At 67.7% G+C, this 12484-nt stretch overlaps 1 protein-coding gene across 2 annotated transcripts; it reads left to right on the top strand.

Annotated features, from left to right (window-relative positions):
• The first annotated feature begins 397 nt into the window (after positions 1-397).
• LLGL1 (LLGL scribble cell polarity complex component 1) lies at positions 398-12474 on the top strand. Of its 2 annotated transcripts, none has more exons than XM_069029423.1 (23): positions 398-545; positions 3223-3320; positions 5397-5478; positions 5557-5672; positions 6075-6233; positions 6313-6475; positions 6563-6698; positions 6784-6838; positions 6918-7075; positions 7157-7374; positions 7465-7532; positions 7823-7976; positions 8375-8479; positions 8685-8977; positions 9051-9204; positions 9282-9435; positions 9532-9815; positions 10038-10302; positions 10398-10512; positions 10616-10710; positions 10819-10942; positions 11015-11094; positions 11289-12474. In XM_069029423.1, the coding sequence occupies exons 1-22, from the start codon at positions 465-467 to the stop codon at positions 11091-11093; spliced, it is 3156 nt and encodes a 1051-aa protein (XP_068885524.1). In that variant the 5' UTR covers positions 398-464; the 3' UTR covers position 11094; positions 11289-12474. The 2 variants fall into 2 exon arrangements, with proteins under 2 accessions (XP_068885524.1, XP_068885523.1); XM_069029422.1 differs by having other exon boundaries at positions 5557-5687.
• The last annotated feature ends 10 nt before the right edge of the window (positions 12475-12484 follow it).

Genomic DNA, 12484 nt, shown 5'->3' with positions numbered 1-12484 from the left:
ACCAGGCTGGGGGTGCCCTCGCTGTCCCCCACCAGGCCCACGGGGAGGAAAAAAAACGAAAGGAAAAGATTTAAAAAATAATATAAATAAATCCAGCGCAGAAAGCGTCGAGTTAGACGACTACACATCCCGTCGGCAACCGCGGCGGCGCACGCGCAGCGCGGGTGGGCGGGGCCGCGGCGCGCGGCGCGCGTTGCCGCGCGGTGATTGGCGGGCGGAGCTGTCCATCAGGGTTCCGCCCCGCCCCCGCCGCGGCGGTGCCTGCCCGGGCTCGGCGGGCGCGCGCACCGGGACCCCGCACCGGCACCGGGGACCCCGCACCGGCACCGCGCCCCCTGCCGGCCCCGCCCCGCGCCGCGCCCCGGCCCCGCCACCGCCGCCCCGGGACCGGCCCCGGGACCGCCGGCCGCGCCCGCCCCGCCCGGTACCGCGCCACCGCCGCCGCCGCCGCCGCCGGCCCAACCATGATGAAGTTTCGGTTCCGGCGGCAGGGTGCCGGCCCGCACCGCGACCGCCTCCGCCACGACCTCTTCGCCTTCAGCAAGGTGCGTCCGGGGCGAGCGGGGGGCGCGGCGGTGGATCCCGGGGGGCGGCGACCACCGGGAGGCACTGGGGGTGCCGGGCAGGGTGCGGCGTGCGGGCAGCCCCCCGGTGGCGCGGGGCTCTGGTACCCCGGCGGGATGCTGCCCGCGGGGAAGCGAGCAGCGTGCGGGGCACCGCCCCCTGGAACCGGCTGAACCCCCGGGGGAGCCGCGCACCGGGACCTCCCCGCTCCCGGGGGAAAGGGACACGCAGAAAGGGCAGGGCTGCCTGGCTGGGGGACCCCGGGACAGGCTGCTGGGCCGTCCCGGGAGGATACAACCCGGGAGTGGCTACCGGGAGCCCTGGGTGCGGGATGCGCCCCGGGGTGCGGACCGGGGGGCTGCGCTCTTCCCCGTGCGGTGCAGGGGGGCACCCCGGGAGGGGATGCGACCCCCTTACCAGCGCGACATCCCTGTCCCCAGCCCCTCTTGGGAAGGGTTCCCTGGAGCGCCCCGTTTCCGGACTCCCCCTGTCCCATGGATTCCCCCAGGCCTCGCTCACGGGCGTTTTGGGGTGACCTGTGGTCCCGCACCCCGTCTGGCCTTGAAGCATCCCTGGCTGCATCCTCCATGTGGGGCTCAGCCCCTCACCCCTATCTCCTCCGGGGTGGGACACTGGGGGGCTGGACCCCCTGTGTCAGCAGGAAGGGCTGTGGCGATGACCCCTTGGGCTTGGGGTTCCCCTGCACCCCAGAGTTGTGTCTCTGGGGGACCTCGGGGGATATCAGAGGCTCCTTCCTCCCTCCCGAGTTTTCCCATTTGCCCCCCGCATTCGGGGTGGGAGAGACCCCCAAGCTCATCAAATAACCTGGAGGGACCCCACAAGCCCTGGGGTGCCAGACCCTTCCCTCGGGACATCGGGCTGTGCCAGCGGGTGCCCACCTGGGACTCAGTGCACCTTGTCCCGGGAGCCCCGTGGCATTGGGACCACCCTCCTGCCCTGGCCGCGGGGGCAGGAGACCACGGGCAGTGGCCCCTGCATGAGCCCAAACCGTGTCCATCAGTTCATCCTTCGGCAGCATCCTGGCACTGCTGTGGGGTACTTGCCCAACTCATGGTGGGGACAATGCCGTGCACCGGAGGGACCCCCGGGCTGTCCCACAGCGGGACCGGGCTGGGAGGTGTCGGAATGTGCAGTGGTGAGGGGTCAGAGCCAGCTCCCACTGCCCAGCACAGCCCTGGCTCTCCAACTTGCCGCCGTGGGTGAGGCTCTGGCCGGGGTGCGAGGCTCAGCCCAGCCAGAACCCCCTGTTTTTGGGGAGCACAGTCCCACGGCCGGATCCTGCCCGAATGGGTGCCCAGGGTGGGTCTATGCCAGCGGGACGTCCTGGGGGGAGACTGAGGAGAGCCCTGCTCCGGCCGTCCCAGCTCTGGGGCCGCCGGCTGCCCACCTGCCTCCCATTAACGGTTGTTTTTCCTCCCGAGCTCCGGATCTGCCTGGGCTTTGCTGTAATTTGGCCGGGAGCGCGCCTTGGCTGGCCGGCACAGCCTGCCGGATGCGGCCCCGCTGCGGGCGGGAGCCGGGGCTGCGGGTGGGGGGCTGAGCCGGGCCCCCCTTTGGGACTGGGGGTGCTGGGGAGCTGGGACAGCTTTTTCTGGGCAATCTTTGCCGGTGTCATCATGTTGGTCCCTGGCCTGAAGCATCACTGTGGTGTCCCTGTGCTGCTGCTGTCCCAGCTCCTTCCTCCAGCGCAGCGTGCATCCCAGGGGGATTCGGCATGACCCTGTGTGGGGGTTGCCACAGGAATCGGCACCCACCCACGAGCATCCACTTCCTCGTCACTTGGACGTGTTGGGACCCACTTGGATGGGTCGGGACGCCTTGGATGTGTTGGGGATGTTTCCACGCTCCTGAAGGTGTCCCTTGGGAGGGGAGCAGGAGCTGGGGTGACAGGCTGCCGCCGGCGGGTGCGGAAAGCCGCCCCGCTGCGCCTCTCGGATGCCCCAGACAAAGGGAACAGGTCAGGATCCGGCCAGTCTGGCTCCGGCGGCCTCCGTATCGTCTGATCGCGCCGTCGCTGCTCAGCCGAGCTGCCCTCGGGAACCCTGCGGTCCCCTCGCCGCGGGCCGGGGCGGTGGGTGCCCCCCGCGTCCCCCCGCTGCCAGGGCAGCCCCTCCCCAGCTGGCGAGCCCAGGCACGCCGGACGGCCGGGACTTCCTTGGGAAGGTGCCCGCGGGCGACTCGCGGCTCCGGCGGGGACGTCCCTGGCGCTGGCGAGTCCCGCTCGCCTGGTTCTGCCGCCCGGCATCGGGGACGCCCGGTGATGTCGCAGTGGGGGTCCCGCTCACCTCTCCTGGGGTGTCCTCACCTCGAGGGTTTAGAGCAGGGGGATCCCATCCCCAAAGTGCTGGCGGGTGGTGGGGCAGCTTGTTCAAGGTCAGACCTACCCCGGCCCGTGGTGTGGCTGTTGGGTTGGGTTTTGGGGTGCTGGGTGGCAACTGGGTGAGGAGTGATGTCCCCCCTCTCCAAGGCTCCCCTTGGTGGCAGTGGGGGACAGGGCAGCATCTTTGTCATCCCCCATGGCAGGGGTGATGCTCAGGCTGGTACGGGATCGGAGCTGTGGGGCTGAGGGGGGCTGTGGAAGGTTTGGGAGGGTCAGAGTTGGGGGGTCCGGCTCTGACCTGCCTGTCCCCATGGCAGACGGTGGAGCACGGCTTCCCCAGCCAGCCCAGCGCCCTGGCCTACGACCCCGTCCTGCGCGTGATGGCCATTGGCACCAAGGCGGGAGCCGTCAAGCTGTATCCTTTTCCTCCCACATGAGCAGGAGGTAAGGACCTCCCGGACCCTCCTGCACTCCTCCGGCTGTCCCCATCCCGGAGAATGCTTGGAGACGTGGCTGTGCTGCTTCTGGCCCATCCGGCAGCCCCCACTCGGCTGACGTCCATCCCTCCGTCCAGCTGTGCTGCAGCTGGGCCGGCCGGCGAGGGGGCGGCTGGAGAAAACCCCCACCTCGCCCAAAACGCCGGGGGGGACAAAGGGGTTCGGCTGTCCTGGGGGGCATCCCAAGCGGGGGTCCTTCCTGGCGTTACCCCGCTTATCCCGGGGGTGCTCCTGTCCATCCTGGCCTCGTCCCCGCAGCCCTCGGGGGGGCAGCGGGGGCTCTGGCCGGCCCAGCGCCGGGGTGCGGGGCTGCGGTGGGCGCGGAGCCCGGTCCCGGGTGGGGGGCCGAAGCGGGGGACGCCGGCGCGGGGCCGGCCGGGCTTTGTTGCCGGCAGCGTGCAGGGAGACTTCAGAGGGCTGCTGGCGGGCGGCCAGGGCTGGATGCGGCCCATGCTCGGGGGGCCCCGCGCCGCAGGAATGCGGGGTGGGGGCGCGGGGGCGGCTGCGCCCGCAGCGGGGTCGGGGTGTGGGGGCCGCCGCGCTCCCCCTCCCCCAGGCCGGCGGCTCGCTGCCTCCCGAGCACAAAGATGGCGTGTTTTGTTCTGCCGGGGCCGCCCGGGTGCCAGCCCGGCCGCGACGTCGCCGGCCGCCCCACTCGCCCGCCTGGCCCGCGGTGCTGGTCCCAGCTGAGCCCCCCCGGCACCGCGGCGATGCCGTTGCGGGGGGCCGCGGTGCCCTGAGCATCCTCTGCGGGGATGGTTTTTGGGGTGGTACCCAGCGTGGTACCCCGTGCCTACACGGCCCTGCTCCGGCTGCCGCCCCCAAAGATGCTTCTGGAGGTTGGCGGTGCCGTGGAAGCCGGGACCGGGCGAGGCAGCAGCCGGAGCTGGCCTGACTGGCGTTACTGGTTAGTGGGGGCACCCCTGGGTGCTCCCCGGCCAGGCTGGGCGGATCCGGTTGCAGACAGCCCGGCATCGAGGGGCTGCCAGTGCCTGGGGGCTCTCCTGGGGCAGCTGCGGGTCTCTGGGCTTGGACCCCCGTCCCACATGCTGATGACACTGGTGTGCCCAAGCCACTTGCCCTGAGGGCTCTCAGCTCGTGGCACTATTTTGGGTGGGGAAAGACCCCAGAATGAGCAAGGATGGGTGGCATCCCCCATCCACCGAGAGCTGAGAGCCCTCTGCGTGCTCCCTGCGTGCTTCCCATGCCCTGTTGTCTGCTCTCCCCGAAACTCCATGGCTCATGCCTGGCTCTGCTGGCTCGGCTGTGCCAGACAGCTCCTGCCTGTCTGGCCAGCAGAGCCACCCGGCTGGTTCCCTGTGCCGAGGGTGCTGGAAGGCGGCCGGGGCAAGGACCCCCAGCACACGGCATGCCCAGATGTGGCTGCACAGTGCTCTGGTGACACCGGGCGGGGGGGAGCAGCCGGCCGGCTCTGGGGGTGCCGGGGATGCCAGGCCGGGGGGCTCCATGCGGTGCTGGAGCCGCTGCGTGGGTCCTGCCGCAGTTCCTGCTGAGCTGCGTCGCCGAAGGAGCCGGGACCAGTCGGGTGAGTGAGGCTGTGCTGGCGCATGCCGAACCCCACCCCGCTGCCGGTGCGTGCCGGGGCTCCCGGCACCTTTTGCACACCCACCTCAGCTGTGTGTGCTCACCGCAGCCTGACCTGGGACATCCCGGTAGGAGGTGATTGGTGGGTTCCAGCCTGACCTGCAGTGTCCCAGCTGGAGGTGCTTGGTAGATCCCCGGCTGGCTCAGGGTGTCCTGGTTGGAGTTGGAGTTGGTGGATCCCAGCTGGGGATGGTGGTGCCAAGGCCAACTCTGGCATGGGCTGCAGCCAGGGATGCTCTGCCCTGGCTCTCTTGGGGACAGGGGACTAAACTGGTGTTTGCAGGCAGAACTGTGACCTGGGGGATTTTGGGGGGTCCTGAGATTCCTGAGACTTGCTGGGGAAGGGGGGGGTGCTCTACCCTCGTTGTTTCTTTGACGGCCCCCCTCAGATATGGCGCGCCAGGCGTGGAGCTGACGGGCCTGCACAAGGAGACGGCCACTGTCACCCAGCTGCACTTCCTTCCTGGCCAGGTACGTGGGTGTCCTGGGGCGGCCCGGCAGCAGCCCCCCAGCACCTCACACACCCTGCTGTCATCCCACTGCCCCCAGGGCTGGCTCCTTTCACTGCTGGATGACAACACGCTGCACCTGTGGGAGGTGTGCCAGAAGGAGGGCTGCTCCCATCTGGAAGAGACCCGCAGCTTCGGCCTCCCGGGACGCCCAGGGTCCGGCAGTGCTAAGTACTTGCCTGAGGGGATCCGAGCCGCTCCCCCGCGGGGCTGCGGCCAGAGCAATGCCGCTGCCAGCTGGGAACGGCGCGTGGGAGCAGCCGGCCTGCTTGGGCGGGATGGTGGCCAAGGTCTTCTCGTGGTGGTGTTTTCCCCACTGGGATGCTCCTCTAATCCCAGCTTGGATGCTGGGTGCAAGGAACAGCTCTGGACTTTTTATGGTGCTGGCAGGTCCCAGGGGTGATCAATGGCTGTAATTGCTGTCAGCACTGAGGCTGTCTGTGTCCTCATGGGCTCGGGGGGATGGGGATGTAGGGATGGAGCAGAGGAGGTCTGGGATCTCTTTGACACTCCCCCAGACCCAACACAGTGCTGACGCAGCCCCTGCTCCCCCCACAGCTGCTCCCCTGGCATCACACGGGTGACAGTGGTCCTGCCAATGGCTGCTGGTGCCATGGTCTGCCTGGGCACTGAGGGCGGTGCCGTGTACTTCATCACCCTGCCCACCCTGACGCTGCTGGAGGACAAAACCCTCTTCCCAGATGAGATCCTGCAGAGGTGAGAGCCCTGCAGACCCCATGCCCCATGCCCACCACCCCCAGCCCTGCTCTGACCCCCTGTGCATGTCCTCCCACAGTGTCCCCGATGACTACCGCTGCGGGAAGGCGCTGGGGCCCGTGGAATCCATCCAGGAGCACCCATGCGATGGCAGCCGCCTCCTCATCGGGTACAGCCGGGGGCTGGTGGTCCTCTGGGAGCAGAGCACTCGTGTTGTCCAGCACCTCTTCCTGGGGAACCAGGTACCGGGGCTGGCAGGGGGCTGGCGGGGCCGCGGCCCCATGTGTGTGTCCCTGTCTGGGTGCTGAGCCCCCCGTGTGCCTCCGCAGCAGCTGGAGAGCCTGGCCTGGGAGCAGAGCGGGAAGAGCATCGTCAGCTCCCACAGCGACGGCGGGTACATGGTGTGGGCAGTGAGTGGCACCGGCCAGAGGACCCAGCAGCCCGTCATGTCCACCATCCCCTACGGTACAGAGCGGGGGTCTGGGGGCCTCTGGGGTTGGGAGCTGATCTCCCCCATCCCAGTGCTACAACCGCAGCGTCTTCGTTTCAGGTCCATTCCCTTGCAAAGCCATCAGCAAAATCCTCTGGCGAACCTGCGAGTCAGGGTAGGTGGGTGGGCTGGACATGGGCACGGGGGGCACTTGGGGGTCCAGAGTCTGATGGAAGCTGCTTTATGCCACACAGGAACCCCTTCATCATCTTCAGTGGGGGGATGCCACGGGCCAGCTACGGTGACAGGCACTGTGTCAGCGTGCTGCAGGGCCAGACCCTGGCCACGCTCGACTTCACCTCCCGCGTCATCGACTTCTTCACCGTGCAGAGCGCAGAGGTGCCCGAGGGAGGTATGTCCCACCGGGGCCATCCGGGGAGTGGGTGGGGGTGTGGGGGTCTCCAAGTGCAGCAACCATCTCCCCCCTCCCCAGGCTTTGAGAACCCCCGAGCCCTTGTGGTGCTGGTGGAGGAGGAGCTGGTGGCCATCGACCTGCAGACGCCGGGCTGGCCCACCATCCCTGCCCCGTACCTGGCGCCGCTCCACTCCTCTGCCATCACCTGCTCCTGCCATGTCTCCAACGTGCCTCTCAAGCTCTGGGAGAGGATCGTCAGTGTGGGCGAGCAGCAGAGCCCCCGGCAATCCTCTGTGGTCAGTGATGGGGATGGTGGGGAGGGGTCCTGCTGAGCCCCTTCCAGCGTAGCCCAGTGGGCTCCATCCCCTCTCTGTCCCTCCCTCCAGGCCTGGCCCATTGATGGGGGAAAGAACCTGGCGCAGGAGCCCACACAGAGGGGGCTTCTCCTCACCGGGTGAGTGGGCTGGTAGGAGCGAGGGAGCCTGGGAAACCCAAATGCGGGGGGGACACATCCACACCTGTTCCTGCGATGAGGGAGTGGGATGGGGTGGTGGTGGCATCCACTCCTTCTTTTCGGGTGGGCTGCCCCTTCTCGTTCTGGCTGGGCATGAGTGTGTCACCCGCTGCGCTGTCCCCCGTTGTCCCCCCCCTCTGGCACAGTGGCTGCCAGCACACAGGCAGCTCTTGTTAGCCGGGCAGATGCTGGGGCCCTGCGCTGACAGGACCCCCCCCCCCCCCGCTCAGGCATGAGGACGGCACGGTGCGGTTCTGGGACGCCTCGGGGGTCTCCCTGAAGCCCCTCTACAAGCTGGGCACCGCCAACATCTTCCAGACAGACTGTGAGCACAACGACAGCCTCAACCAGGCGGGTGACGAGGAGTGGCCGCCGTTCCGCAAGGTGAGGTCCCCTGGGCAGGGGGACACTGGGGTGGACCTCAGCACCCTCCTGGCTCTGCCAGCACCCAAGGGAGCAAACCCAGAGCCGGGCACGGGGGACGCACCTGCCGGAGCCATCCCGGCTGCGCCCCGGGGACGTGTCCCCCGGCTCAGAGCACAGCTGCTGTGTGACGCACTGTGGGGACACAAGGGACGCTTGTTCCGTGGGCCCCGTCCCGCGAGTCTGCCCCAGCATGGGGGAAAGAGCCAGGGGGTGCGTGGGGACAGACTTTTCCTGGGCGTGATGCCCAGAGTGGTTCGTGTGCCACAGCTGGTGGAGGGATGTGGGGGTGCAGGGGGGGGGCTGCCCCACAGCTGTGTGGGGGTCCGGGCTGTCCCTTCAGCTGTCCCCTCCCGCAGGTGGGCTGCTTTGATCCCTACAGCGATGACCCGCGCCTGGGTGTGCAGAAGATCGCGCTCTGCAAGTACACGGCCAAGATGGTGGTGGCTGGCACGGCGGGACAGGTAGGGTGGCAAGGACAGAGCAGGGGCTGCCAAGCACCTCTTGGCTCCCCCATTGGGGACCCATGGCATGAGGGGGCTACAGACCCTGCAGACCCCCGTGGTTGTCCTTGAAGGGCTTCTACCGGTGGGTTTAGCCCCTGGTGTGCAGCAGGCCGGCTGTGTGGGGGGGTTAAGTGTGTCCCCCCATCTGTGCTTGTCCCTGCAGGTGCTGGTGATGGAGCTGAGTGATGAGAAGTCCGAGCACGTGGTCAGTGTGGCCACCGTGGATCTGCTGCAGGACCGCGAGGGCTTCACCTGGAAGGGCCATGACCGGCTGGCCCCTCGGAATGGGCCCCTGCACTTCCCCCCCGGCTTCCAGCCCAGCGTGCTGGTGCAGTGCGTGCCCCCCGCCGCCGTCACTGCCGTCACCCTCCACTCCGAGTGGAACCTCGTGGCCTTCGGCACCAGCCACGGCTTTGGACTCTTCGACTACTACCGGCGCAACCCCGTGCTGGCCAGGTATGGGGGGACCTCGGTGCTGGGGACCCCCTGGAGTGCTGTGGCGGGTGCTGAGCAGCATCGGTGCTTGCAGGTGTACACTGCACCCCAACGACTCGCTGGCCATGGAGGGGCCCCTGTCCCGCGTGAAGTCCCTCAAGAAGTCCCTGCGTCAGTCCTTCCGCCGCATCCGCAAGAGCCGCGTGTCGGGCAAGAAGAGGCTCAACGCCAGCAGCCCTTCCAGCAAGGTGGGCAGGGAGTGGAGGCCACCATGGCAGCTCCCCGTCCCCACCTGGCAGGGCCTGACCCCGTGTCCCCTCCCCAGGTGCAGGAGGCCAATGCGCAGCTGGCGGAGCAGGCGGGCCCCCCCGAGGTGGAGATGACGCCGGTGCAGCGGCGGATCGAGCCTCGCTCAGCCGATGATTCGCTTTCGGGGGTCGTGCGGTGCCTCTACTTCGCTGACACCTTTCTCCGTGACGGTGAGACCCCCTCCCTCCCCGGGAAAAGCCCCCGAGCTGGGTCTGGCTGGTGCCACGCTCTGGGGAAGGGGCTCTGACACTGCTCTGCCCCCACAGCCGCCCACCACGGCCCCACAATGTGGGCAGGGACCAACTCTGGGTCGGTGTTCGCCTACGCCCTGGAGGTGCCGTCGCAGGAGAAGTTCTCAGAGCGGGCGGTGGAGGCGGTGCTGGGGAAGGAGATCCAGCTGATGCACCGGGCGCCCGTGGTGGCCATCGCGGTGCTCGATGGGCGAGGGAACCCCCTGCCTGAGCCCTACGAGGTGTCCCGGGACCTGGCCAAGGCCCCCGACATGCAGGGCAGCCACTCCATGCTCATCTCCTCTGAGGAACAGTTCAAGGTGAGTGCAGGGCTGAGTGTCCACTGTGGAAGAGATGGGACACAAAACGTCCCATGTCCTCTTTGGATGTTGTCATCATGCAGGGACAGGGCTGGAGGTGACCAGTCACGTTGGGGGGCACTCCTATGCCTGTTCTAGGGTGGTGAATCCAAGGGGAAGGTGTCCCCCTAAACCCAGCAGGTTCCTGTTCTCCCCTGACCCCGGCTCCTCTTGTCCCCCCAGGTGTTCACGCTGCCCAAAGTGAGTGCCAAGACCAAGTTCAAGCTGACAGCACACGAGGGCTGCCGGGTGCGGAAGGTGGCCTTGGTGAGCCTGGCCAGCGCTGGCTCCGAGGAGCGCCTGGAAAACTGCCTGGCCTGTCTCACCAACCTGGGGGACATCCACATCTTCACCGTGCCCAGCCTGCGGCCCCAGGTCCACTACAGCTGCATCCGTAAGGAGGACATCAGTGGCATTGCCTCCTGTGTCTTCACCAAGCATGGCCAAGGTGAGGGCACCAGGTGACATCCTGTGTCGATGGGATGTTGACCCCACCTGCAGCCCTGTGGGGGATCCTTGAGGCTCATTGTTGTCCCCCCGTAGGTTTCTACCTAATTTCACCATCCGAGTTCGAACGCTTCTCGCTGAGTGCCAGGAACGTGACAGAGCCACTGTGCCGGCTGGAAGTTGCCCGGCTCCAGGACACCTCCTGCCTCAGGTGGGCTGTCTTGGGGGCATGGGGGGCTGTGCTCTGGTAGAACCCCTGCACACCCACCCCATGACACCGGTTCTGACCATAACTTCTCCCTGTTTCCTTCCAGCAACAGCTCAACGGTGACACCGAAGCTGCCGCAGGCGAACGGCACCCACGTCCCACGCAGCTCCGAGGGCCAGCACTCCCCCTCGGACAGTGACCGTGAGTGACCACCCTGTCCCTGCACACACACCATGTCCCATAGCCCTGCTCCAGGCCTGGCCCTGTGTCCTGGCTGCCCCCAATCCCTCCTGTCCCATGACTCCCCAGGGTCCCCTGAGGAGCACCCAGGTGCCTTCTCGCCCGGCCCCATCGACTCCCCTAACAGCAGCATGGAGAACCCGTTGGACACCACTGGGGACATCACCGTGGAGGAAGTGAAGGATTTCCTGGCGTGAGTGGGGTGGGAATGGGGTAACTGGTGCTGAGGGGCCGTGGCAGTGCCTCTCACCCTGCTCTGCCCCAGGTCCTCAGAGGAAGCGGAGCGGAACCTGAGGAACACCAGCGAGGACGAGGCCCGGCCCACGGGGATCCTCATCAAGTGAGGTCTGTGAGGGGCTGGTGGTCCCTGGGGTGGGAGTGGGATTTGGAGCTGGGACCCCAGCGCAGTGCCCTGGCTTCCTGATCCATCATGGGAGGATGGAGTTGTGGCCCCCGGGGCTTGTAGAGGAGGGGGAGCAGGGGGAATGCCTGTCCTGAGCCCCTCCAGGTCTCCTTCTGAGGAGCTGCATCACCCACAGGCATCGCCAGCCTCCCTGACCCATCTCAGTGCTCGGATTCCCGGGATGCGCGACTCGACTGGACCCCCGCGCCCCCTCCCCATGTAACGTAGACTCGCCTCCTCTCTAACATCCGCGCCGGCCGCTGCCGCGCCCCGGCTCCGGCACTCCCCACACGCCTCCCTGCCCGGCCGCCGGCCCCGGACCCCCGGACCCCCGAGCCGGGGCCGTGGGACACAAACTCTTCCCGGGGAAGATAAGTTCCTTTTTTATACACGGTCGAGTGTCACTGTCCCCTGCTCCAGAGCCCCCTTCCTGGGGGATGCTGCTGCTTTCCTGGCTCCACGGGGAGGGCTGGGGCTTGTGGACCCCCCCTTGTCCCCCGGTTTTGGTCCCTTGGGGCAGTGGGGGGCCAGAAGCCTCCGGGCACGGCCCCCCCATGCCCTGGTCTGTGTTTACATGCCCGGCTCCCTGCAGTTTACAGCCCCATTCCCTGCCTGCCAGGAGGCTCTGGCTGCTGCACAGGGACTGTCCCCAGGGGCACCCAGCGGGGATCCCCTGGCTCCCAGGTGGGCAGCAGAGGCCTCGAGCAGCCCGCGGAGGGGCACGGTGGGGGGTCACAGGTGGCCTTTTTCTCTTAGTGGCTTCTCCAAGGGCTATTCTCCAGGTTGGGCTCTGTGCCTGCTGCTCCTTTCTGACACTAATTCCTGCCACGGGGTGGGTTTGGGATGGGATCACGCTGTGGAATTACACACCGGCTCCTGGTCCTGGTCCGTGTTGGTGCTGTGGGGGGGCAGATGGGGCTGCCCCAGCCCCCTCCTGCCCCAGGCTGGGCTGCCCCACCCTGGGGGTCTCACTGTGCCAAATCCCCCCTGGGCTCCTAGCCTGGCCTTGTCCTCCTGGGGGACTGTGGTGATGCCGGCTCTGTCCCCTGGCCCATGGTGGCTGTTCCCATGGGACTCAGCTGGCCCCTGCCCCTCTCCTTTTGGGGACCCGGGGCCGCTGCGGCCCCCCCGGGCTCTCCTGCGGTACGTGTGTGGCTGGGGGGGGTCGGGCTCTGTCGCTGCCGGCCGAGGCCGGGGCTGTAGCGTCCCTGGTAGAACCCCCCCCACCTCATCCTTTTTTTTTTGGTAAGATGAATTTAGCATTGTTTAGTTATTAAAAATACTGGTTTTTAATATTGAAAATAAAGCATTTAATATCAACTGCCCGGGCTG

Source organism: Aphelocoma coerulescens, chromosome 14 (genome assembly GCF_041296385.1).
Source record: "Aphelocoma coerulescens isolate FSJ_1873_10779 chromosome 14, UR_Acoe_1.0, whole genome shotgun sequence".
NCBI classification, from domain to species: Eukaryota; Metazoa; Chordata; class Aves; order Passeriformes; family Corvidae; genus Aphelocoma; species Aphelocoma coerulescens.
The sequence above is the reverse complement of the archived record's forward strand: the minus strand, read 5'-3'. Positions and strand labels throughout refer to the sequence as shown.